Source organism: Tinamus guttatus, unplaced genomic scaffold, assembly GCF_059628265.1.
Source record: "Tinamus guttatus ecotype Peru unplaced genomic scaffold, ASM5962826v1 Tinamus_guttatus_pri_ptg000327l, whole genome shotgun sequence".
Classification (NCBI taxonomy): domain Eukaryota; kingdom Metazoa; phylum Chordata; class Aves; order Tinamiformes; family Tinamidae; genus Tinamus; species Tinamus guttatus.
The window spans coordinates 10,129,951-10,156,323 of NW_028288861.1; the positions used below are offsets into that span (position 1 = coordinate 10,129,951).

At 41.1% G+C, this 26,373-nt stretch overlaps 1 protein-coding gene across 9 annotated transcripts in view; it reads left to right on the forward strand.

The window, feature by feature from the left end:
- NRXN3 (neurexin 3) overlaps positions 1-26,373 on the forward strand; it is a 901,920-nt gene that overhangs the window by 271,557 nt on the left and 603,990 nt on the right. For all 9 annotated transcript variants that reach the window (XM_088529330.1, XM_088529323.1, XM_088529324.1 and 6 more), the window contains 2 exons: positions 2,386-2,824; positions 7,398-7,781. In XM_088529330.1, coding sequence (XP_088385456.1) covers positions 2,386-2,824; positions 7,398-7,781 — 823 coding nt within the window. The remainder of the gene's footprint in view (positions 1-2,385; positions 2,825-7,397; positions 7,782-26,373) is intronic.

The following is a 26,373-nucleotide window of genomic DNA, read 5'->3' on the forward strand; positions in this document are numbered from 1 at the left end:
TAAGTAGCTTTGCCCAAATGTAACCCAAACAAAATTTAATCTGAACAAAAATTCCTGCCTTGATGTGACACTTTTGAGTGATGTGACACTTTTTCTTTTCTGTTTTTACTCATGATGTTATACATGTCAAATCTCCATTAGAATTTAATGAAATACAAGAGAATTTGAGATCCTATCCTGTATTAAATAAGTTTATCAGATAGAACAACTTTTTGTCTGTTTCATAAAGCATTGAAATAGTTAAGAATTTTATTTTCCCTTTGCCATTAAGTCTAAATGAATAAATAGAAGCAGATGTCATTTTATGTTGTTAGACATGTAAGACATATTTTGTATGTCTATTATATATATTTATTTACACATCATTCAGATTAGTGGCACAGTTTCACTTCACATTGTTATGTCCAAAGGACAGCCCCCACCTAAGAAAGCTGGTAGAAAGAGGAAGTGCTGAGTTTGCAACACAACCAGGAAATTACAGATTCGGAAAAATACAATCTGAAGCTCATGCCAAAACCTTTAGACTGCTTGTACCTGCCAGACCAATTTTAGATGGCTCCCAGAGGAGCTCTTTTTCTGGGAGCATCTGAACAGCGGGATGCTGGCCATGTGAATTGCTTCAACAGTGGCAGCCTGCTTCAGATGACATCCTTCCTAGGGTATCAAGAAGTGGTTAGCGGTTGGAAATGCTGTCAAGTATGATTCATTTTGCATCCATTCTCTGTCTGAGTTTAAGTGGTACCTCAGAAAGGGTAGAGTGTTTTAATGGAAACTGGAGCAAAACAAACGGTTGTGAGTTGATGCTGTCATTTGCTGGGAGGAATTACGGTTTGTGTTGTGACTCGACACGGGAGATGACAATTGCGTTCTCCTTTTCCTCTTAATATAGGTGCTTTTGCCTTTAGAGTAGGTATATCTGATGCTTTTCTGGCTGCCATGGAGAAATTCTCTTTTAATGCTTAGCTGGGAATTCCTAATTCATGATCAATGTGTTGAACTGTGATTTTATTTATTTTTCATCTCTACTTCACCTACTTTAGAATCTTATCCCCCATCCTTTCTGTTGTTTTCCTTTTAAAAATTACTGCATGTTCATTACACATCCGAAATACACTTGTGTTCCATTTGATGTCAGGTTTTTAGCCTAGAGAATGCCAGCAGTGAAGTGTTGTTTGATCATAGGGTACCCATGATCTCTCAGACTGGGTAATACAAACGTGTGTCCAAACATTACACCTGCATGTTATTTTAAGTCTGGCCGTGCACCAGATGATATTTGATGATATTAAATTTGATGATATAATATGATATTTGTAGAATTAGCAATCTATATCCCTCTTCTTAACAATCCTTCCCTATCTCTTTTCATAGTAAATTGCTGGCAACTCATTTTGCTATCTTTTTGAAAGCAACAGTAATCAAACTAGCGTTTGCATATATGCCAGATATAACAGATGCAAAATATTTTAAAATAGTAGCCCCTTAGAAGAAATTAGTCTTGAGTAGTGTCGCAGAACATGAATTCAGTCAAAATTCTGTTATTTGCAGAAATGCTTTTGCTTGATTCATGTGCTAGTGCTGGGTTTAGGAAGCAAGGTAGGTGGCTGGAAGGAAGTGCTATCTGTAAATATTTCAGCTTTTTCTAGTTCCTGCCTCTGGGCAGGTGGTGTCCAAGGTTCTGGTCCAGAGAGTGTAGGGGTCCAGGCATGGAATGTGTGTATGTGCAGAGGCTTCAGTGTTGACATGCCTCTTTAGTGAAACTGGGCAGGTGTGCCCATCGCAAGTCTGTGACTAGAGTTTTAGGATTTCTTGGAAAGGTGAAATTTATGTCTTTGTCTATTTTTCTTGTAGCTTTTTAGGGTCTGTAGGGCAGTACTAACAGTTCATAGCAATTGTTTACAGTATTCAGCATTCTTGTCCCAGTAGTTAAATAGGATAATAGAAATAATAGAGAAATTATAGTAGTGATAAATACTTCCCTGCTGTGGCTAGCAGAGGTGGGCATGGAAGTTATACTTGATTTATTTCATATGTGGTTTATGTAAGTGGAACAGCATGGTACCAGACACACAAGGTATTTTATGTGCAAAATGTATTTTATGTGCAGCATAGTGAACCTATGGTAGACTGTTCTCACTGTCCTTCAGTAGATATTCTCTTCTGCCTACTTATCTGGTCTATAGTCATTACAGAGAGCCTATTGCAGTCGTTTCTATGCACCCTTCCAGTTCAGACTTCTTCTGTCAACATGTCAGACTCTTGCATGGTCTCCTTTCTGCTTCTCACTGCCTTTCCAGAGAAGTTTATCTCCCATGGCTGAAAGTAATTGGGGTATTTGTACAGTATACAGGATTGATGTATGATATTTTTCCTTGTGTCTGGCAGGTTGTTTATAAGAATAACGACATTCGTCTGGAGCTGTCTCGCTTGGCACGGATTGGTGATACTAAGATGAAGATCTACGGGGAAGTGAAATTCGTATGCGAGAACGTGGCTACACTGGATCCCATCAGTTTTGAGACACCTGAGGCCTATATCAGTCTGCCTAAATGGAATACCAAAAGGATGGGCTCCATTTCCTTTGATTTCCGAACCACTGAACCCAACGGACTGATCCTTTTCACACATGGTAAACCCCAGGAGAGGAAGGATGCCAGGAGCCAGAAAAATACAAAGGTAGACTTCTTTGCAGTGGAGCTTCTAGATGGCAACCTCTACTTGCTGCTGGACATGGGCTCTGGGACCATTAAAGTGAAGGCCACTCAGAAAAAAGCCAATGATGGAGAGTGGTATCATGTGGATATTCAACGAGATGGAAGATCAGGTAGAGTGATTACTCTTTCTTAAGAAGGTTCATCTTTTACGTTGAAGATTCTATGTTGGCTCTTAGAGGCTTTCACAACCTGCTAGAAATGGGTCACTTTGTTACCAAAAAAAAAAAAAAAAAAAAAAAAAAAAAAAAAAAAAAAGGCTATTACATGAGTAATATTTACCCAGCAAAACAAAGATTGGAATGGTGTGTTAGATTTTTATGAGGTGTTTAGCATGAACTTTGGGTAGCATATCACAGAAGCAAACTATTAACATTTACCTATTAATCTTCAGCATACATATCTCAGCGTGCGATTTTGAAGTGGTCAATTCTTTCTGCATTAAATTTTGTTCTTTTTTTTCTTCACGGCTTTTTTTTTTTTTTTTTTTTTTTTAATAGTGCACCTATCATGCAATTACCATGAGACATTTTGTTTGCTTCTAATGTTGTAGATCAAGCTAACATACATAGGATGTACTCTGAAACTATATCAGGAATCAAAAATAAGGAAATAACAAAACTTGAACTTATGAATACATGGACAGCTGGACTTGAACTCCTCCTGGAACATTAGGATCTCCAAACAAGGCCGTATTTTCCCTTCAAAGGGAATTTTATTTGTGTTAGCAAGCAGGTTTGGGGTTTGATTTGTGCTCTTCAGAAGCTGAGTATTTAGTTTATGTTTCTAGTGGCAGAATGCTCTCAGTGGAGAGAATGCACTGCTGGAACTGGCATCCCTTGAGTTTTTCAAAGAGCTGACTTCTAGATACCATGCAAGGCCTACCTCTTTGAACAGGCCTTTGCCTGAAGCTAGTTTTTTCTTTGATGTGAGGAATTTACTTATATTTGGCATGGAGCTCTATTAGGATTTAATATGTATGATTATGTATTGCTATCTCCTAAAGACATCGATAGAAACACTTTATAAAGGAAGCCATAAATAAATAAATAAATGGAGCTTTGATTTCTTTAAAATTACTTAAATTTAATTAACTTGCAAGGATAAACTCAATTAGTAGTGTTCAGTACTGCTTTCATTTTTCCTTGCTTGCTTGGATACTGTCTGGTCCCTGCAGAGACAGCAGCAGAAGGAGAAACAGAACTGACACCAAGCCCTTTGCTGGGAAAGAAGGAGGCATGCTGGTTTGGCTAGGGGAGGGTGTGACTGACAGCTTTGCTGCTTGCTGCCGGGGAACACAACGCTGACTTGTTCGTTGCCTGACAGGGGGGTTTGTAATGGTCTGAACACTGCTTGGAGATAACAGATCTGAATGAAAAGCATTTTGTTGAACGAGAATGAACACATTTGCATGTTCTCTCTTTTTTTCTTTCCTTTTTTTACTTTTTACTGAAATTTCTGCTAGTTAATGGTCCTGGTGACTAATGTCTTCTTGTCTCTCCAGAATACTTGGTATTGTGTTCTCCACACCGTACATTGATCAAGCATCAACCATTCTTCTGTGGCATTTTTGGTAGATGTGATAAGGAACTTCAGCATCCCTTCTTGTTGAGACCTTGGCTTTTCTCCCATGAGCAGAACAGAGAATGGTTGCAACCAGGATGTCTGCCTTATAGAAAATAATGAACTTGCTTCGCATAGGCCACAAAATAGCCATTCAGCTTTAGCTACTGACGTTCATAGAATCATAGAAAGCTTAAGGTTGGAAGATTGTCTGTAGATGACCTCTGTAGACGTTGTCTAGTCCAACCCCCCTGCACATGTTCTGATTCTTACTAGTAAAGCATCTAATCCTTTATTATGTGTCAGCCCCCCTCTTTCTTCCCAATTCTGAAGCAGTCCAAAGCATCAGGATCTGCTGAGCTTAGCAAAATGGTTTAAAAATCTGAATATTCAATACTGCGAGGAATTAAGACACAAACACCAGAACACTAAGGCACAAATGCTGGGGAAGTGTGACAGTCTTGCTCACATAACCCCTGGTGTATCTAGTCCCCTTAGGCTTTGTGTATGCTTTGGTCTGTGCTGGCTGCCAGCGCTACACAAGCTGTTTTTACTCCGTGCTCTGACAGGAGCTGGGACACAGGTGCCTGGCGTCCTGTAAACTTTCTGTCCCTGCAGTAAGCTCCTACAAAGTGTCCGCAAAGCCTGTGACTGGTTCTAGCTGGAGAACACTGAGCATGTTACACAAGAAAATATTTTCAGCTGATTATCTACTAAAACCCACACATTATCCCACCCACTTGGACACTAAAATCTTACTAGAAGATTCACTGTACAGTTCCATTCGCTGTACTCTTTTGTGTATCAGCTCTGGTTTTAGTGCTGCCTTTTTTTCCTTCTTCCAAGGGTCAATTTATATTTTTTCTATGCCAACAGCTTGGTTTAAAAAGTCCTATGCATTGGAGCTAGTATTATTTCTTTACAGAAATTTTGCAAAACACTAGCAGGAAGTTGGGCCGATGGCTAGTCTTTTTTCCCCCCCTGTCCGGCTTCAGGTTTTACACTTTGCCATAACCTTCTGGTATTTTTTGTGTGGGGGACAAAAGGAGGTTCTTCACCCTTGTGGCTTTTGCACATGGTGCATATTTTCTCTACGGTAGCACTTGTCTGGAGCTCAACCCTCCAGCAACTCCATTCGTGTTGATCCTTTGGGGCAGTGTGTGCTCCATGTGCTGAACAGCTTTGCAGGAGTGGCAGCCCAGATGTAGGCAGGATGGCTGTGATCCTGTGCCTCTGACACTTGCTTTTATGACTGTAGGTGTATTGTCATGTCTTCTATTTTCTTACCATCTAAAAGGGAAAATGTCTGCAGCAGTACAGCTTATTTTTACAAAATGATTCATCAAACTGCCCTTGCTTTCTTTGAGCCCTTAATTTGTAACACCTCGATTACTTCCAACACTCTGCTGCTTCTGACATTATTTCTAAGTTATTACTGAACATTGCATGCAGGAAATAACCTGTCTCTGTGTCATACATTCTGTTCTCTAGCTAAAAAGTCCCCTATTACAACTGAAGGAAGAGAAGAGCATATGTACATGACTGCATTTTCTTACAGAGGCACAAAAGAGAGCCAACTCTATCTACTAAACTCCCCCACTGTCATAGCGATTTATGATAAAAATGCTATGATTTGGAATTAATCTTAAAGCATGGACAGTAGTATCTGGGGGGCAGGGTATTGCAATGGCAAAGCAATCAGATGTGATGACTGGGAGAGTGAATTGCTGATTCTCAGCCGAGTGTCTGGTGGGCAGAGGTCCCTATCACAACACCTGCAGAATGCGCTTCAGAAGAACGTGTTGTTTTGGGACCAAGACAGAGACTAGCCCTGGGTTCCTGGCTTCCTTTGGATATGTTACCTAAACGTAAACAAGTCAGTCTGCACCTATTCTGTGTACTCCAATTATATTTTTCTGTTGCATGTTCTAATTATTTTCTGTGCTGGGATAATTTCCTGCAATGTGTATAAATAACTTGAATGCAGTATGCCTACATCTTGTGTAGAGCGTATGGAAGATACTACAGTTTTAATAACAGCTCTTCTTCAGACATGATTTTCGTCTTTCTTTATGTCAGTAAGTTAGGATACTTTGCTTTGTAAAACTGTGGACTAATTTGTTTTTGAACAAACCTTTAGAGGTTTCTACCCCAAATTCTGCTGAAATCTGGGCTTCAGTGAAAGTCTAGAACAGGTTGCTGAGGACTGTGCACATTTGAGATGTGAGCATCTCCAAGGATGCTGATTCTGCACCTTCTCTGAGCCCCCCTTCTAGTGTCTGACTGACCTCATGGTAAAATATTTCTAGTTCTCCAAAGTTGGAATTTCCCTTCCTGCAAATTGCAATCAGAGTCTCTTGTTGCTCCAAGTACACACAACTGACTCATGTTCAAGCTGTTGTTCAACAGATCCTCAAGTCCTTTTCTGCAGAGTTGCTCCTTAGCTGGTTGTTCTGCAGCTTATAGGAATGTGAGAGGTTTGTGTGTCCCAGGTGTGAGATTTTGTGTTTATCATTGTTGAACATGGGAAGATTTCTATCAGCCCATTACTCCAGCTTGTCAGAGTTTCTCTGCCCTGTCCTTCCTCTAATATATCAACCTTCACCTACAAACTTGACAAAGGTCCATTTGGTCCCATTGTTCAAGTCCAACTTGATGAAATATTTCATGTTAGAGCTATGTAGTGTGAATTAGTAATTTTTTTTGTCTTTTTTTCCTATCCAGTTCTGATACCATCAAATTGCAGTGCTTTCTCAGCACATTTTTGCTTTGCTGGGTGAATACCATTAAATAATGCTCATTTTTTTGTATGTTATTGTTTATCCCTTGCATTGTTATACTAGTGACCTTCTAGTGTTTTTTTTGGGATACCAACACATGATGACCCAGTCACTACATGGGAGCACTGTGATCCCAGTTATCCACTGTTTATGTGAAACCTAGCTCAAGAGGAGGGGAAGCTGTGTGGGAGGCACTGTCTCTATTAGCAGTGTGTTTGTGTAGGGAAAAATCTTCAGTTGTTTGTACTGGCCTTTGAACCTCACTCAGCTATTGGAAGCCATGAACTAGGCTGAGGCTTGAAGTGAAAGCAATGGTTGATGTCTCCTTATCCTCCTTACTTAGGTACTATATCTGTGAACAGCAGACGCACCCCGTTCACTGCTAGTGGGGAAAGCGAAATCCTGGACCTGGAAGGTGACATGTATCTGGGTGGCCTCCCTGAGAACCGGGCAGGACTCATCCTCCCCACAGAGCTCTGGACAGCGATGCTGAACTACGGCTACGTCGGCTGTATCCGAGACTTGTTCATCGACGGCCGAAGCAAGAACATCCGGCAACTGGCAGAGGCCCAGAACGCAGCAGGAGTCAAATCCTCCTGCTCCCGCCTCAGCACCAAGCAATGCGACAGCTACCCGTGTAAAAACAACGCGCTCTGCAAGGACGGCTGGAACCGCTTCATTTGTGACTGCACTGGCACTGGCTTTTGGGGCAGAACCTGCGAGCGAGGTAAGCCGGGCTTGCTGACCTCAGTTACGTAGAGCTGAAGGGGTACAGGAGCACCAGAACAAAATCCAGTGTTCACGTGAAACCTGCCTGTGTCCTGGCTATATCTGTGTCAACTCAACACTTCTCTCTCTTAGATTACAATGGATTAGATGATTCCTGAAAACATGAGTTTCCCAGCCACTACCTTGAGGAGAACTATTTTGTCCCATTCTTACATGACAGCATGCAAGTGGCATGAACTCAGTTAAAATAATCTTCTTACTTCCTTTTGTTTAGATGGCTCAGATTTATTTTTGGGAGCTTAAAGTGCCAAGCCTGGCACTGATTTGAGGGGCCTGTGCTGAATGCCAAAGTTCCCTGTGCAGTCAGCTGAGGAAAGTAGATGCTTCTCAGGGGAGATTCAGAGCAGTTCCATGATCTGCTTGACTCCTTTGGTTGATTTGCCTGACTTGTTTAGCTGATCACGTGGAGATTCTGATCTGATAACTCAGTAGTGCTGCACACTGGAAGGTAGCTCTCTCTGCTGGGCAGGAATTGATAATGACACACTGCCAAGGCTACCAGGTTGCATTAAATAGAGGTATAAGGCAAAGAATAAAGGAAAAAAAAATGACACACAGGATAAAACCCTTCCTGTAGGTAATGCTCTGAGTACCTTGTATCCACCCTTAAAGTTTAAGGTGGAAAATGAAGATACATCTGGATAAGCAGATGTCAGGTGCATAAGGCCTTCCTCTAGGTTTCTAGGAGAGAGAAAACTCACTCCCAGTTTTCTTAACCTGCAGAATTTGAAATCTTTTGTCAGAGAAGTGTTATTGTGTCCCAGTAATGACAAAAGAGGTTTCTACCCTACCCACAGGGGCTGGCTGTACTCACAGCAGGACATACCCAAGAGCTGTGCTTCAGTTTTGTGCTCGTGCTGGTCAATGGTCGTTGGACATGTGCTGCTCTACCACTGGCTTGGTTTCAAAATCACATTTACATGGAGTGAGTCTCCACAAATAGCAGAGATCAGAGTGTGAGACATTGGGATAGGCAATAGGTCCAGGAATTCTTGGTCATAAGAAGTCCTTGTATATAACTGGGTGTGCATAAACCTGAGATGTATGTGGTAATGACCTTTATCTGCTTCTCAAGCTCTCCTGCACTCTTTGTATCTGATTAGAATATGTATGGTGGAGATCAAGACTTCATCCATCCAGAGAGGCTCCTAAATGAAAGGCAGTTCTTGAATTGCTCAGAAATGAATGGCAGACTCAGAGGAGTGGATTTGGTATGGAAATTTGTAATGATTGTAAGCATATATTGAGGATTTATACTAAGGTTATAAGGTTTTAGAGGTTATTATATTGGGCATTAGGAAGGAAAGGCTAAAGGCAGTACTCTTGATAGCATTTAGTTCTTCTGGCATCCTTGGCTTTTAGAGAGAACAGGAGTATGAGAGACTGGTTGCTGCAACACAACTTTCTTCTAGAGTACCTTGTCCTAGCAGGTCCTTGGTGCCTTGTTAGCTTGAAATTAAGGACCTAAAGTATCTGAAAGCCCAAGAATATGTTTTTCCAAATGCTTTCCTCTCATCAGAGATAGTGCAGACTTTGTGAGAGGTGACAAAAAGAATATTCCTGTGGGTAGCATGTTCCTTCTGTTGCATGTGACATAGCTTCTCACACATAAGTCAATAGAGTTTAAGGTGCATGTAAGGATGTGTCAACAAGAAGGGTTGCAGGGTGCAGCTACTGTGAAGGTAGTTTCATGTTTTGTAGCTAGTTACTGTCTTCTGTGCCATCTGGTTTCAGTGTTAGGGCACTGCAGCCCCCTGGTAATTGCACTTAATGAAAGTGTTAGATGTGGAAGTTGAAATCTGGCTCATGGAGGATGAAGTACTTCTCTGCTGTGATGAGACAGTATCTCCTTACAACCCATACTGTTTTCTGAAAAGAATCCCAAAGCCTTGGCAGTAAGCAAGCATGAGGAGAGAAACATGCACGGGATTTAGATTAGCCATTTTCTGTAGCAGCAGTGAAAATACCATGGGCTCAGAAGGGTGGTATGATCTAGTCCTGTGCTGAGCTAGAAAGCTTTCTGCATGCTTTCTTTCTCCTGAACACTGTAAGAAGAACTACAGAGGCAACAGTCCAGGCCAACGAAAATCAAATGTTGTTTACTGACTCTTTAATTCTTTCTACTACTTAAATCGCCTGGCTGAACTTTTTTTCTGATAAATATATGGTTGGTAATAAGATCAGAAAATGCAGGTTTGTATGAAACTGCCAGTCATTTAGGATCAAAATAAGGGGCACCATGGTTCAGATTTTAAATTTGAAGTTAATTGCTAAGATCCGGACATACCATTTAGTTCTCCTCTCTGGGGGCTGGAACCAGTATCCTTTCCCATCTGGTCTGCTCGCAGATGGATACTTCACTCCTGAGCAACCAGACTTTATCTGTGTTTTGTGACACACTGTCTGTGAGCAGCAATGCATCTGCTCTTGGTAATGCTGATCCTGAGCCTAGAGCTTCGCATTCCATTTTATTATCTGCCAAGTACCTTTATGGCAATGTTTGCTAAGAGCAATTTAATGACAACACACATCTGCCCATTATGTATGCAATAAACTGAGATGCTGTAAAATGACTAGTAATAAGAAATGCTACAAAATCATTACTTGGTTTAAGTGCTGCATCCTTTACTGTCTCAAGTGCAGGTAGCGGCATAGATTTTTATTTATTTATTTATTTTAGTGAAGTTCTTTCCTGATTATATATTTGAAGGCTTAAAGAAACGCTCAAGTGTATTGATGTTTTTTTGGATTGTCTGGACATTTAGAGTTTGCAGTGTCATCCTAGATATTTGCTGAGAACAGATTTTCATGTTGTACTGATGATTCCCATAATGCTAGACAAATTAGGAAAGAAATCTTTGCTACTGTATTTTAATTCCAAATGGATCTTGGATATTTAAAGATTCTAAGGAAGTCAAAATACCATGATAATTTTTATGATTGCGTGGGGTAACATCACAGATGTTAGCCATCAGAAAGTCTCTTCTAGAGCTCATTTGTTAATTGTCTTACAAGTGCCAGATAGGTCCCTATTGTATGATTTCCCCTAATGTCTCCAAAGAGCAGGAAAAAAAGATTCCACTTGAGTTTGGAAAAAGGTTCAAGTCATCCTTTCACACCTGTTCAGATTTGCTGCTTACTAATTTTTATTGTAATGGCTTCATTCAAAATTATTTAAAAGGTGCTTACTTTTAAGATCATTTGTTCGAAAAGATCATTTTCTTATCAATCCATTTGTAAATAGAGTAGCTTAGTATGTGTGAGACTGTTGCCCTGTGGCTGGCTCAAGCAGATGTTAATGTAGCATCTTCTGTACTCAGATCTGTGTATGCAGGCTCCTTCATGTGCGTGTCTCAGTATATAAAGGTAACATTCTGTTGCCCAAGTGCTGGGTTACTTACCACACTAAGCTTAAGCTTTCTGCAAACTCAATTTCTACCTGCCTTTGTTTTCAAAGCCTTAGATTTTGTATCCTCCATCTTTGTTCTTTGTTTGCTTATTTATTTCTTTATTTATTTGTCTTGTGGAGGTAGCTTCCTTGGTACCATCCAGAAAGTTCCCAAGCTGTACATGAGACAGTGCTAAGCTGGGACTTTAAACAAAAGAGAAATGATGTGAAGGAGCAATTTCATGGTGGCTCTCAGTTCTGGGGTCGTCGAACTGGCAACCTTCCCACTCATCATAACTTTGCTCATAAATGTGGATATTCAGTTAAAAGCTACTCTGAATGTGTGTTGTTTCCAGGGCAAGTGAGAGCATTTGTTGCCTTGTAATCCCTTTGATATCCTCTTTAGAGAGGAGTATAGTTAATTTTGCAGTCTGAGTGATTACATCTTTTTGGGAAAAGATCATTTCATGGTCTTTAGGCTGTTGAACTTTAACTTCGAAGTCTCATTGGTGTGACAATCTCCAACAGCATCTGTTGAACAGCTGGCAAATCAGAGACTGCATGAAAATCAAATGATTTTTCTCTCCATTTTTTTATAATGATATGACTGTGATTTTTATATGTGTTCTTTTCTCTTTCTTCATCCCCTTCTCCATCATCTTACACTCTTGATATGTAAGGCAATTTCTCCCTTCTATGCTGCATGTGAACTTGTCAGCACCCCAGGTACTCTTTATCTTATCTGAGTATGTCAGTTAGTGCCACAGAAAAAGTAACTTCTGACATCTTTCCCTAACTTTTTTCCCCTAAAAATCCCTACTTATTTTCCCACTAAGTTTTCCCTAAAATCCCCAAATTGCTGTGGGCTCTGTTTCTGGCTTTTTATTTTTAAGTGAGTAATAACCAGTCATGCTGAAGATCTTTTACAACCTGAATGCTTTTCTAAAGGCTTCCACATATTAACGTTTGTAGTTTTCACCAAGTTTCTCTCAGTTCAATAAATAAGAACATCAAAAATGGTATTATATTTTTGTGCCGCTATCAAATTCTGCAAGGGCACTTGAGCAAGAAGACATTTTGCATGGGTGGTTAGGTCAGTATGAGCATCAGGTTGATGCTTTTTAGCACCTTATTCTTTTGTTCTTACTGGTCTCTTCTATATGACTAGTATTGCAGTAGTATATTGGATTATCTGCTAGGATATGCTGCTCTGTTAAGTCTAAAAAGAAACCTTAGCATAGCACATCAGTTTTGCCTGAAATGCGCTGAATAGGCGCAAGACCCTTTACTAAATCTTGGTCCAGCTAAAGTGAAAAAGATACTGCAGAAAGGCAATACACTCCAACCTACTTATCCTACATTGCCATGCAACTCCCAGCAAGATATGGCAGGTAAAATGGCATGTCAGAGATATGATCCAAAATGGTCTCATCTGAATATGGATATGGGCACTGTATCTGTCATGGTCTGTCAGGTGCCAGGAGATGCCCTGATGAGATCTGATGCAAGAATTGCTTCAGAATGCGTGGGATGTTCGAGGTCTCTTGCTGCTCTGTGGTTGATGTTGGTCCTGTGGCTTCATGCCCCCTTTCCTTTACATACTCTGGATTCAAACTATTTTGTGTTTCTGGTGAAACTAGCAATTGTCCCTGCGATTGATGGAATTGGCTTGGAAAAAGATTCATTTGTCATGAAAAAAATATTTCCAATATTTAAGATTACTATATAGACTTTGGGGATGTTGTCTGTGAAATTAGCCTTCTGTCTCTCAGCTTTGTCCAGGCCAAGCCTTCAAGTTGAAAGACAGGCACTGGCACAGGGCTCTCATCTTCTGTCTCCTTTCTTCTCTATTCACCTCAAGGGGAATGATTTAGCATTAATGGCTCTCCCTTAATTGACTCTCCTTCCATATGGAGATAGGCAGTCATCCTTTGGACACCGTGACTGATGGGCGAGGCTATTATGTGATACAGAAAGAGGATGCAAAGGCACAGCCGTCACCACAAGCATGGAAAGGTTTGTCGGCAGTGTATAGCGGCCAGTCAGACCTGCTCAGTTTGCTTGCTGCCTCCTCTACACAGTTAAGCAATGAACAACTCGTCTGATGGAGTTTGAAGCAGGTATCCTTGTAAATTCCCCCACTAGGATACCCGATTCCAAGGTATCACTCTCCAGAGGGAAATCATCCCTAACTTTGCTAAAGGATCCCTGATATAAATGTAAAGGAATCCATAAATGAAACATAGTATGAGTATTGTTTATTTGCTTCCTTGCCAGCTTCCTCATTTCTTTCTCCTCAGCAGTCCACGATAAAGGATTTAAAATGGCGTGACAGGTGCTGAGGAAGGAAACTGTATCTTGAAAAACAAATCTTAGATACAATTTTCTGAGCTACTTCCTGCTCTACAGTGATTAGAGGTGGTGGGCAGGTGGGCAGTTAAAACCTAAAAGGAAGGAGATTTCCATCACATTGATGCAAAAGTCATACCACTGAAGGGGCACTGCAGCAGGCAGGATGTACAAGGAAAGATGCTTGTTAAGAAGGGCCATTAGTTTCAGGATGTTTCCTTTTTTTTTTTTTTTTTTTTTATGGCCTGCAGGTTTTGACTTGTGAAGTCCTGCCTGTTATGGCCTTAACAGGCCCCTCTAGGGCCTAAGGGCAGCCCAGGCCCCTCTAGGTTGGCATTTGCTACCAGCCTAATCTTGTGTTAGCAACTTAATGTTTTTCTGTTTCTAAAGAAGGAAGGAATGTAATCTTTCATGTTGTGATTTAGCTGAAGGGAGGAAGAGAACAGTTGTATCAAAGCATCGGAGTTTAGTCTGACTATCTCAGTACCCAAGGGCCCCTTTCAAGCTGCTGAGCAAAGAAAAATGTGGTATTTTAAATAATGATTTTTTTTTAATCCACTACTCATTAAATGAATAAAAATGGAAAATGACAATTCAGCCCTCAGGTGAAACGTATGTTAGATTGACAGCCCTGGAATTGACTGGGAAATATGTACGGAGTAGTGGCTGTCTCTTAAAATATCTTACTCTGCTCTTGGAGGAGTATTTGCCCTAGAGATTAGAAGGTAGGTCAGTCTTCCTGACCTGCCTTGTTCTTCGGTAGAGCTGCAGAGCACAGTGGTGAAAGGAAGGCCTCTTTTATAGCTCTGGCTTCCTCTGTGACTGTAATTGGAAGGTTGAAGACAGGAAAAAGCTGTATCTTAATGTACCATGGCCTGGGGGACACAAGGGTTTTTGTGATGAGCAGAGAAGAATGCAGCTCAGGTTGTGTGTGTCGTCTGCCATGTTATGGTGAGATTTTTCCCTTGAACAAGCGAATGGCGGGAAACATACTCGCTAAGTAGTGACATGACAGAGAAAGAAGAATGTCCAAAAATCTCAATTTATAGATTTCTTTTTTAATATCTCTCCCCTGAATATTTGTAACCGAAGAGAAAAAGACTCTCTTGAGATACTAAGAAATCATCTGAAAACCTATAGTTCTTTCACTAATTTCAGCATGCAGGTTCTGTGTTCCTGAAGGTGGGAACCTAACAATGATTTCCAAGTCATGGAGACATCAAAGTTTTCGCCATTTCATTACCGCATCTTCACTAAAACAGTGAAGATCTCTTCTTTTGTGGTCCAGCTTTCTGATGAAAATTAGGTAGCAAAAGTCAGTCCTGTTCCACTTATTCTGGTCAGCCCTCTTGTCCAGTTTATGCAGATTGCCTTTACACTGGGTTCATATTTGTTTATTACATTCTCCCCCAGGACTGGCTAGTGCTGTATCTTAGTCTTTCCCTTCCTGTCTAGTGTTTCTGGCAGAAGATCTTGCATGGCAGGCAGGGTGCTTGTCTCATGGCTGTTTTTCAAATAATTCCTGTTTTTCTTCTTGTGGAATGCAGGGTTGGCCTGATGAGAACGTGGACAAAGTAAAACACATATCGTAGCTGGCACTTTATTTGCAGCTGCCTTGGTCTGATGCCGGGAAAACCACTTCGTGCAGAGGACCTGGCGTTAGCCACCTTGACAAAGGAAAGTGGAGACTGAACAGAGTTCAGTAGGTTGGAGATTTAGTCCCCTCCCAATTATTTTCTTTTTTTTTTTTTTCTTCTCCTGGTGAAACATCATAGGTATTTATTTTGTTCAAGTGCTTGTTTTCAATTTCCCTCCAACAATCAGGTTCCTCCAGTCCCCTAACTTGCAGTGCAATTAAATTCCACTTCCCTTTTCTGTCTGGAAGAACAAGGAATGTCCAGCAAGTTTTCCTGGGATGTAAGAAGAGAGGAAGAAGAGCAGGAATGATGGAGCTTTGTCAAATCAATAATTAATATCTTGTGTAATTTAATAACTTCTTCAGGTTAAGCAATCAGGCAAAACAAAATGGATCAGAGTAAAGAGATATATGAGGCAGAATGATTTATTATGAAATGATTTATCATGCCATTTTTAAATGCCTTATTTTGGGTTGCTTTATATATACTCTTTCTTTGTTTAAAGTCAAAGGCACTGTGGTGTTTTAAAAACAAAATCAAAACATAAAGAAAAACCACAAACAACCATATCGGAGAGTAATGGATCCAGCATGTAGAAGGGCTTGTGTCCAAATAAAAAAAGGGAGAAAACTGTGGGCTGCAATTGGTATTGACTGTGTAGTGCGCACAGCGCTAATGGACCTGCAGAAGAAACAAGAACATCGCAACCATAAAGTGAAAATCCAGTCCGCTGTGAATACAGATAAGAGAGAGAGAGACTGATTTTTTTGAGACTGCTCTTGCATACTGCGGTATGAACAGTGGACAACACATATTCATACAAACCCACACACGCACAAAAAAAAAACAAACAAAAAAACAAAGAAAGGTAAATGACCAATTTAAAAACTGCTGTGGCTTCTCTCAGAATAAAATAGTACAAAGAGACAGCAGAGAAGGATCGTTAAATAGTTAACAGCCAAACAGGGAAAGAGGTCCACTGGTTCTGGTCATATCCCCTCTGAATATGGATTAGAGTGAAAGACAGTGCTTTTAGGGGATTGCTTCTGAGTGCACAGTCTCTTGAGCAAACCTGGGCATAAAGTGAGGATGACAGAACGTAGATGAGCAAGCAGCGTGCCCAAGCTGATTTACACTACTGTGACTTCTCTTTTCTTTTTATCTTTCCCTGGTTGACTGGTGACTAGTTATTAAACACACCTGTTCTTTTATATTGCTTTATCATGAGACAAGCCATGACAGTTTACAAGGTGCTCATTTACCATTCCTTGTATGTATGTGTTGTTGGCTGTTCCTACCCTAGTCTGTGCCCTGCTAGTAAAGCCTCAGGCCATCTTCCAGAACAGGCTTTGAAATGGCCACCACCTCCTTTCTGCTGAGGGTTGCTTTTCTAGACAACCTGTTGCTCAGGAGGGGCTGATATTAGCTTGGTGTTTGGCAAATGACATGCACTGTGGATCTATGTGCCCCGTCAAAGTCTTGGCCAACAGCGTCCTACAGAAACTGTCTTGTACCTATGGCACAGAATCCTACAGAAACTGTGTTGTACCTATGGCTCTGTTCTCCCATTTGAATTCATTTCGGGAGTATCCCATTAGGCACAGAAGAGCTTATGCATGTCAAGAGCTGGCTGACTGCCTATAGTTTACTGTGTGTTCTCTTTTTCCCGAACTTCAACTTTGATCCTGGTTTATGTGCCTGAGCTCCTTGGTGAAGGCAACCCAGGAGGACCTTGGGACAGGAAGGAAAACTGTCCTGCTACAATCAGATATGTGAGTCCTAGCATTAGGCTTGTTTGTGTTTGGGCTGAGACATGTTCGATACTAAGATGAAGAAGTGTTCACATAGTGAATGGAAACCTATCTGCCACTTTAACAGAGCTGTCTTTCCATGCAGGCAAGTGACATGACACTGTGTTCTGGTAATGTGGGGCCTGCCAAATCAGTGTTGTTGTCTCTCTCTGCAGAAACCAAAAATAGGGGCTTAGATAAATTTCTGTACCCTTCTGTAGAGCGAGCAGATGGGAAAGTCTTTAAACGTACAAGCAACAGAGAACGTTGTTCGAATGTTGAGAGAACGCTGTTATTGACCTCTATGCATTTCTGTGCTATCAGAGTAACCTAAATCATTGTCAGACACATTTGAATGTGGCTGAGGATGCTAAGTGAAGGTCCTATGCAAACCAGTGCTGTTTTTGCATACATACAAAGTATTTTCAAAAAGTGATGAATATCATTCTACTTTTAGGAAAACTGAGATATAGAGCAATTAAGGTACCTTCTCAAGATTACGAAAGTAATTAGTCTCAGACTCAGGCTGGGGGATTGAATTTAGTTCACTGGGATTTAAATGTATGAATCTAAGATGTTAGATAATTCCGTCATTAGGCTCTTAGGTTACTAAGCCACTTTTTCCCCATAGAAAAAATCCACTTGTCTCCAACATAACTTGCAGATCTCTTCAGTCATGGTGTTGTCCTTGGGTATTTGATTAGTAGTTGCTAGAGATGAGTACTTATATAGTCTGATAGGATGGAGATAATTTGTATGAGGATCTGAGTTCTTTTCTCCCTGTTCTTTCACTCAGAAGAGCGTGGCTGAATCGCTCCTGCCTTTCAGCCAGGCAGTAATGAAAAGCTGATTAGAGAACAGCTCCCCATGGGTCGCCCTCTTTGTCTTACCCTGCATCATCCTAACTCGGCTATCGTTCCCTGTGAGCCTGGCAACATCTGGGGACCTGGATAGATTAATAAATGGAGGAAGTTAGTAAAGAGATAAAACTTAAGTTGTACATGCTATGACTTAAGGAGCCAATGAACAGGTAGACCTATTCAGGAAATGTTTTCTGACAGTGGGAACTAAGAGAGACAGTGATGAGGAAAGGGGCACAGCATATGCTGTTATGTGTAAGCCTTCTCAAAGCTGCCTCGCAGGTGGTGTTTGAGGCATGTTGCAATGTATCTGGCATGGACAAGGCTCTGCTTAGGGTAGGTGCAGCTCTGTTTGAGGGCAGGACTATCTGCTGTCTGCTGCTGGGACAGTATCTCATGTTGTGCCATTTAAATTCAGCATCGCTGCTAATCTAGTGAGTCAGCTGGATCGAGCCCCTCACAAAAGAAGCCTTCACATAAATGGGAGTAGTGATGTCGCTAGTTCAGTGCTTCACAAATGTGCACCACGTAGACGTGCTTCTGGGTTCACTCACCAGCTCCTTGCCACCACAGGAAGTTTCACGTTGTTGGACCTCCTCTTTCCCAGCTGCAAAACATACTGGATACTGAGGCTTCCCTAAGTCATGCAGGGAATGCGAGGTGACAAATTCCAGAGTCACTCACTGCTTCCTGTTCTGAGGTGGGAAATAAGACCATTAGCACATGATTTTTTGTTAATCTTTGACTTTCAGTTTCATAGCTTTTCCCTGAGGCATGGGAACAGCTAGAAAACCTGACCTAGTGATTGCTATTTATTTTTGTGTTGTGTCTCACTTGCCCGTTCTTACTGGACGGAATATAACATTTTACTTTTCATCACTACAGAAATGTGCTTTAGGTTATGTGTGTTAGTAATTGTGGGTTATATTCCCCAAAGAACTACGTTGTCTAGACCAGCAATGTTTATTGAGAATCCTTAAAGGTCACAGAGGTCTACTTTTAACATAGCAGTATGTTTCTGACTTATGCTACTTTTTATACCTTTAATGTTAATGCAGTCTTTGTTTGGCTGTTCAGACACTGCACTGGTTTTCTTGCACTCGTATGGGTGATATATTAGCAACTTTGATAGGTCAAATGTTTTAGTACTTGAGCCACTTAAGGGGAAAAAAGCTTTCTACTTGTTTTTGCATTGGAAAGGTAAAATTTTGCATTGCCCTTTACTAAGCACTAAACAAATGATGAGATTTTGTATGGTGCATTAGTGACTGACTGAATGTATTTAACTCAGTAACGATATGAGATTTGCACAGAAGAAGGTAGCCCTAAATCGTTTTAACCATTGACCTTCGCCAGGATAATAAGCCTGAATATTACTCCGCACCTGTTAAATTGTCCATTAATGAGGTAACACTGGACACTCACCTACAGGAATGCTATAGTGAAAAATGTTCTTAGTCAGTTTGGTAGGAATATATATTCAAAAAAAGTTAATATGAAACATCTATTATCCCAATGATCTTTCAGGGCTATCTCTTTAAAAAAAATAAAAAAATTTAAAAAAAGGCATAATCAGAAGGCTGCAGGGAGTAATTACGGAGAAAGATAAGAAGAGTTCACTCTGTATTGCTTGGTTAAATGATAACCTATGGAGAGCATGATGAATCGGTACTGATGAGAGAATACTTTCCCCAAGGAAGAGGAATAATTTAAGGACATTCAGAAGACTCCAACTGGAATAGGGGATTAAATGAGAGGAAGTGACCAGTATTACAGGGGGCATCGTCATAATAAGTTGTATTTGATTATAAGAAAGAAACCTCAGGGAAGGGATGGAAATCCCATCTGTTAGACATTGGAAATTAGAGTGGATAAAGCAGCACTGTACCACTACATTGCTATATATTTTAATGAAATATGCTTAATAGGGGGGAAAGGAGCTGCATGATCTATCTTGATCTTCTATTTATAATTCGTGCAGATTTGTGAAATGTTTGTCTCTGAACAATGAAAACCTAGAAATGTCTTCTAGCTTCAAAAGATCTGTTTTTCTTTCTGAAACCTACTAGTAATGGTATGTCTTTTCAGTTAGAGGGAAAGTGAATAAATGTTTTAAATATACCTGATACTGATTCCCAGAGCATATTTTGTTTGATTTTTAATGAAATTACTTATTATATTAGCTCATATTGAATTAGGAAGGGTAATTTACTGTGTAAAAATATCTTTTTGATACCCAAACCTTTTGCTAAGTCTTACTAAAGAGTTGTGTAACAAGCTCCACATTTAAGTAACTTGGGAGTATTGTTATATAATATTATGACCACGAGTGCCCTTAAGGAAGGAATTATCAAGTATACAGTGCAAAACTGTTGCCAGAAAAACTCAAATCACAATTAGAAGAGGTATGCACACAACAGTATAAGAAAAAGAAAACAAGGGGCAGCATTGTGTGGGTCCAAGCTCTTTCAGTAGGCTGCTGGCAAAGCAGAGCGTAAGATGCTTTATCTCTAGTCTGTACATGAGTAGGAGCGAGTTTGGTAGGAGCAAGTGCTAGTTGTTCAGCCCTGTTACAGGCAGAGGACAGAAGCTTTTCTGACTGCCAGACTGTCCCTAGTTTCTCAGCATTGCTCATCGACAAAAGAAGACTAGCGTGGTAGTCATTTAGCTGATATATATTCCAGTCCTGCTTTGTCCTGAAATTTTGTTGGATTGCAGGCAAATGATTTAGATTCTGATTTATAAAGCTTTGGAGTAAAATCCCTAAACATGCAGGTCCCAGCAGAGTGAAGAGTGCTGTTGTGCAGGAGTGTGCTGTTCACAACAGCCAGCATGCGGCCAGAGAGATGGTGGAAAACGGGCAGGATTCAGGTGGCCAGAAGGACGTGGCAAGTAGAGGATGCACCCAAGTCCTCCCAGAGGTGCAGCCCTGAGCTCAATGTCCACATGAAGGTGAAAGACATGTGCTAAAACCCATTTCAAGATTGGCAAGCATCACCATAGGTGGTCCCATGGCTGTGGTGTGGGCCTAGCCTCGATGCTCCTGTTGATGAGGCACTTTGGTAGCTGCTTGGCTTTTACATCCTCATCTTTCTATTAAATAGAAACTCCTTTGGTGCCAGGCTGTGCATGCTGATGTCTCCTAATCTAATTGCTCACAGGATGTCTTCTGCTTTGTCCAGGAGTTTTACTATGCACTTGCATGTATATTCTTTGTGTCTTGTTGAGGAATGTGCCTGTGCCATGCTTAAAAGCCATTAAAATTTGAGTACTTCTCAGACTGGCTATGTATCAGGCCTTTAAAATTAGATTGGCTTTTTTTTTCTGTTGAGCTGTGTCAGGAGCGAGTGAGAATAGCACTGTGATTTCCTCTTCCAGATGTGGGTGAAATCAGGAAAGTGGCACAATCCCGCAGCAATCTCTGCTGGTTTTGATGCCTTTGTTGGAACACAGCTGTGCCCGGCAGCTGCTCTGGAACTGGGGAACCGGGGAATTTGCAGAGTTAGCAGATATAAATAGGGAATTTGTAACTATGAAGGATGCTTAACTCTGCAGTAAATAAATTCTGATCTAAGTGAAAGGCTAATTGAAATATTGAAATCTTGGAGGAAAAAAAAATCTTGTGTCTCAGTTCTTCCCCTTTTGAGTCTGTCTTTATCAGCAGGACTTGAAAGAGAAACAGGTGTTACCTCTATAGGCTCTTAACCATCTGCATTTCAGCTCTTGTAAAAACTGACCCCTTCTTACACATTTAGACATTTTTAGGCTTTTGTGATTATTTTTCAGTTTACAAAGGAACTTTCAATCTCTTCATTATTCTAATTTTTCTTGGTAACCCAGCAGTCCTTCAGGGTCTGTCCACGGAAAGGCAGAACCGGGAGGTGGCAGTTGGCTCGTGGAGCTTCCCGAGTGAGTGGGACACGGGGCACAGCAGCGGGCAGGCGAACAGGGTTTCGGAGCATTGGCTTGTGTCCCTGCCCTGTGATGGCTTTACACACGCAGCGTGTGTGTGTGTGTGACACTGAGTGAACTGATTCTGACTTCTCTTTTTCAATTTCTGCTGTAAAAAAAATAATCCAGTTCAAAGGGCATTCTTGAGGGCCTCTTAATGCATTCAAAATTGTGCTGGGGACTTCCAGTAGTGGCAGTTTTGGGCAGGAGACTCACCCCATTAGGAGACCTGCCCTATTCCCCATTTGAATCCCTGTTTGTCTGAAAGCCTTTCAGCAATTTATCTGAGAAAGCAGGATGCTCTCTGATGTGGAGAGTTCTGTCTAATCCCTTTCAGGTGTAAATTCGGAAAAGCCCCACCTTGAATCAACATTTAGACTGATCTGTCACTGGTACAAGATGCTCCTGGAAACATGTGATACTTGCCAAGAGACGAGTGGTGAGATCTGATGGGGCAGTGAAATTGGACGGGGAGGAGGGTTTGCTCTGCCCCTGTGCTTTCTCTTCCACCTCAGGAGAATCCTTACCAGTGTCCTAATTCCCCTTAAAAACAAAACAAAACAAAAATACATGTAGCAATTGAATTTTAGGAGCAGCTGGTGCCTAGTGTGACTTACTAAACCCCGGCAGGTTCCTTCAGGGACAAGCCATGCACTTATTTTAAACTTCAAATATTCTTGCAATGTATGCAGACATGTATACTTTCCTGAATGCACCTAAACACACACAGGCTTTCCACCCCATGTATTAAAACAGAGAGAAGTTGCTCTTTCTTTGTACAAAGGGGGCTGCGTTTCAGCTTCTGCAGGTGAGGTGCTTGGCGTTCGGTTTCCCCAGACAATCGATGGTTTGTGTATTGACCTGTGAGCTTTTCAGTTTTGCGTGACTCTGAAACAGGTCCCTTAGTTCAAGAGTGTGGCAAGCTGGAGAGAGATTTGTGCAAGGGAAGAGTTCTCTTTTGTGTGTATCCTAGGGACTCACCTTCGATCCCTGCGATCTGACAGCTTTGACTGGCCCCTGCTTTCGTGTTAGAGAGGGGAGGGAATTAAGCTGTGTTGGGCTATGATGTAGAATTAGACCAGTCAGAGATGGATTCCAAACAAATCTATACCTAATTCAGACTATTCTCTGTAAAAGTATCTATGATGCTTTATATTTCAATTTGTAACCTCCTTTTAATATATTGTTTTCACTTGTAACATTATTTCTGTGAGGATCTGGAGAGGTACTGTAAAAGAGAAGTAAATGTCATTCTTTCCTGTTTCACATCCAACTAAAGGAAAATCACCAATGGCTTGTGGAATAGAGCCCAAGAGTTGGGAACTCTGCCCCTCTGCTGTAGCTCCTAAGCCATGGTTACAAGGGATTCAGCAAAGCAGCAAGGTGGTGGAGGGCACACTAATCCATTTGGGCTAGATTATTTTTGGAGTATTTTGGTATATTTGGATCGTGCCCCCCTGAATCACTGAGAAAAGTGATTTGGGAGTTACACCACCAGATCATGAGGCAAATGACAGGTGGCTGAAATGAAAGTGTTTTGTGTTGGTTGGGCTGAAATGTCCAGTAAATCAGTATTATTGGAGCAATTTAGCTCATTTAGGTCAGTAGCATTTCTGCTCTCCTCCAGTGTTTGCAGTTTTCATGAGAACTTCAGAAAATCCGAGAATGAGCTTTTGCTTTGTTACAGTCTTCATTGTGCAGTCTCTTATCTGCAGCATAAAACCGGGAATCAAATCTGGCAGTTTGAGAAAATAATCACATCCAGATGAAGATATATTTTGTCACTTAAGGCACACGCTTTTTCCTCACCAGCAGCCAGTGCTCTAAGAAGCAGCATTTAATTAAATGTTGCTGGAGAAGAAAATTGTCAGTTGGATTCAAGACATGCAGGTCAAAGCAGCATTTATGTCCTGGCTATTAGGCTGGCTTCAGAGTTAGAGTTTCACCATTAGATGGCAGCTTCACTTACTCTCGTATTTTCTCAAGGTATGTTTTACTTTAGCTCTCTGAGAAACTGCCTCTTCTTATTGCAGACTGAGGAAATCTTACCTCTGCTTTCCACACCATCGCCTTCTCTGTGAGGTTCAGTATCACAGTGCTCAGTAGTCTTGTGTAGGTAAGATCAAGCTTTTTGAAGACATGAGGAACTGGAAAATAAGTATTTCTTAATAATGTAATCTGGTAATTAAAGAAACAACCTATGTTGTTGTGAGGTTAGAACTGTGCCAAATCCATCAATTTTCTGATTTACTGGGAAGTGTTTTCAATATTTGAATGCCTATCAGTACTCCTTTATAACTTTTTTTTTGATAGAGAGAAAATGCTCATTTTTACATTATATGTCATAAATTGTCAGGTTCCATACTGTTTGTTCCAGTAGTTCTGCTCTTCTTGGTTTGGGTAGGTCGTCCAGCAGCAAAGTCCTGCTTCTTGTTGTAATCTTAGTAAATGAATGAGTTGTCTGAAGAGCCAGGACTTGAGTGGAAGGACTAGAACCCACAAGCAAATTAAATGGAGCTTTCTTCTTCTGGCAGAGCTGAGGAAAGTTAGAGTTTGCAGCAGATACAGTCTTGGGGTGCTATTTCAAAGAGAATATGATAAAGACTTTGTTTTTTTAAATGGGCAAGTTAAAAGAATAAAAGTAAGTGCATCCCATGAATGTTTGAACTGTTGCTTTAAACAATCCATTGCAAAACTCTCAATGGGAAAAAGAAAAGGCTTTTTTTTTTTTTTTAAATCTGGGGTTATGCTTTTTTTCTGTTGTGTTCCTGCCTTTGTGGAGGTGATATTTATGGTAGCTGACACAGGATGAGTATTTACATAGTGTAAAGAGGAAATGATGAGTGCAGAAGTGGCTGCGGGTGTTGCCATGTGTTTCCAAAGAGAAAAGGTGTAATGAGGTATAACTCTTTCAGCTTAGATATCACCCAGAATGTCATTCCTGCATGAAGTATTTGCTGTTATGGCAAAGTTATCCCCTGAACTCTCATCTTAAATAATGTTATTGTGTGTTTGGCAGTGCACAATATTCTGTTTAGTTGGTTTCCAAAGTTGCACAGAAGTTGGAAGGAAAAGGGATTTGGAAAATATCATGACATTTGATTTCTATTTTGCAGGCAGGAATTTTCTGTCCCATTTTGGCTTTGTCTTGTTGCAAGCAGCTGGCCAATTCTGCTGTTCTTTGTGCAGGTCTTTTCTTTGGGCCGTCCCTTGTCCTGGAGCTTCCGCTGTTCCTCGTCTCTTGTGTCTGGCTGGTGTCACAGACTTGCAGGCAGGGCTGGCCTCATGGAGCGGCAAGTGTGGCCCCTTTGGTGTGTGGACAGGCGGGAAGGGCACTTAAGTGAGGCTGCACTGGGCATGTCTGCCCCTGCTAGAGCAACACCTGCACCCTGCTCTCCTCCGCAGCCGGGCGCCTCTCCGCGCGCCGGCCCTGCCGCCCGCCGCTTTCCCAGGTGCGGAAGCGGGGCCAGACCGCCTCAAAAAGGGGCACGGGTCACTGGAGCCGCAGGTTGCTGAACACCGCGTGCTGCTCCGTCACTTTCAGCATTCCCATGTTGTCATTATTTTATTTTGAGTTTTTATTGGTAGTGATTAATGGCATTTTCACTATAGAAAAATATTTGTTGAAGAGAGTGGAAAATGTCAAAACCTCTCCCTCCCCTTTATATTTTGCCCACTCTCTTTCAGGGTTTTATAATGAGAGAAGAGAAGGCTTTCATCTCTGAAGTAAACAATTTGTTGGTAAGGCCAGTTTTAGTCAAGCTATCACAGACCCTGGAAAACCTGATGATGGATTTGCCACAGCCTTTATACAAGGTTAATCTGATAGCCATGCTCCCATTTGCTTTTGCCATGCCTTGTTAAATTGTGCTGGACTATGTTCTAATAATCTCACTTTTTCTGATAGAGGTTTGGCCAAGTAATAGAGGTGAAAGCATTTCTCTTCCCCTCCAGTCCTCTGGATGTACTTTTGAATGTCTGTCCATCCCCCAAATTTATCTTGGCTTTCATCTTCATATGCTCTCTTTGCTCTGATTCATTCCCTCTTTCATTACAGAATTAACACTTATTAGTACCTATCTCATATTCATATCAGCAAGAGCTAATTGCTTTAAGATAATTGTACATCTAAATATTTTTATGGATCTGCTACCTTTGGATTGTTTTCTCCTCATTCCTTCCAGGAAAATAGATAGTTATTGACTATCCTGATCTTACCTATGATCCTGCTGAGCTAGGTGGAATAGTTGTTGTATTTTCTGTCCTAGCGCCTCTCTCCTGCACTTAAAAGAGCCTGGGAGGCCCTTTAGGTGAAGGCAAACACTTCTTTTCACTATACACAAGTCAACAGCTGATGACTAATTTTTATCAAAAAGCTAATTTTTTACTGGAATTTAGAACCTATTTTTAGAGCTTGAACTTCCTGACTGCACTCAGCCTTGCAGACGTGTCATACTTGCGATAGGTGGCTTTGCTCTCTTCCGTGTTGGGGAAGGACTTCTGAGCACTGACAATGCTGCCGATCATCCTAAACAGTCATTTTAGGAGGCAAAAA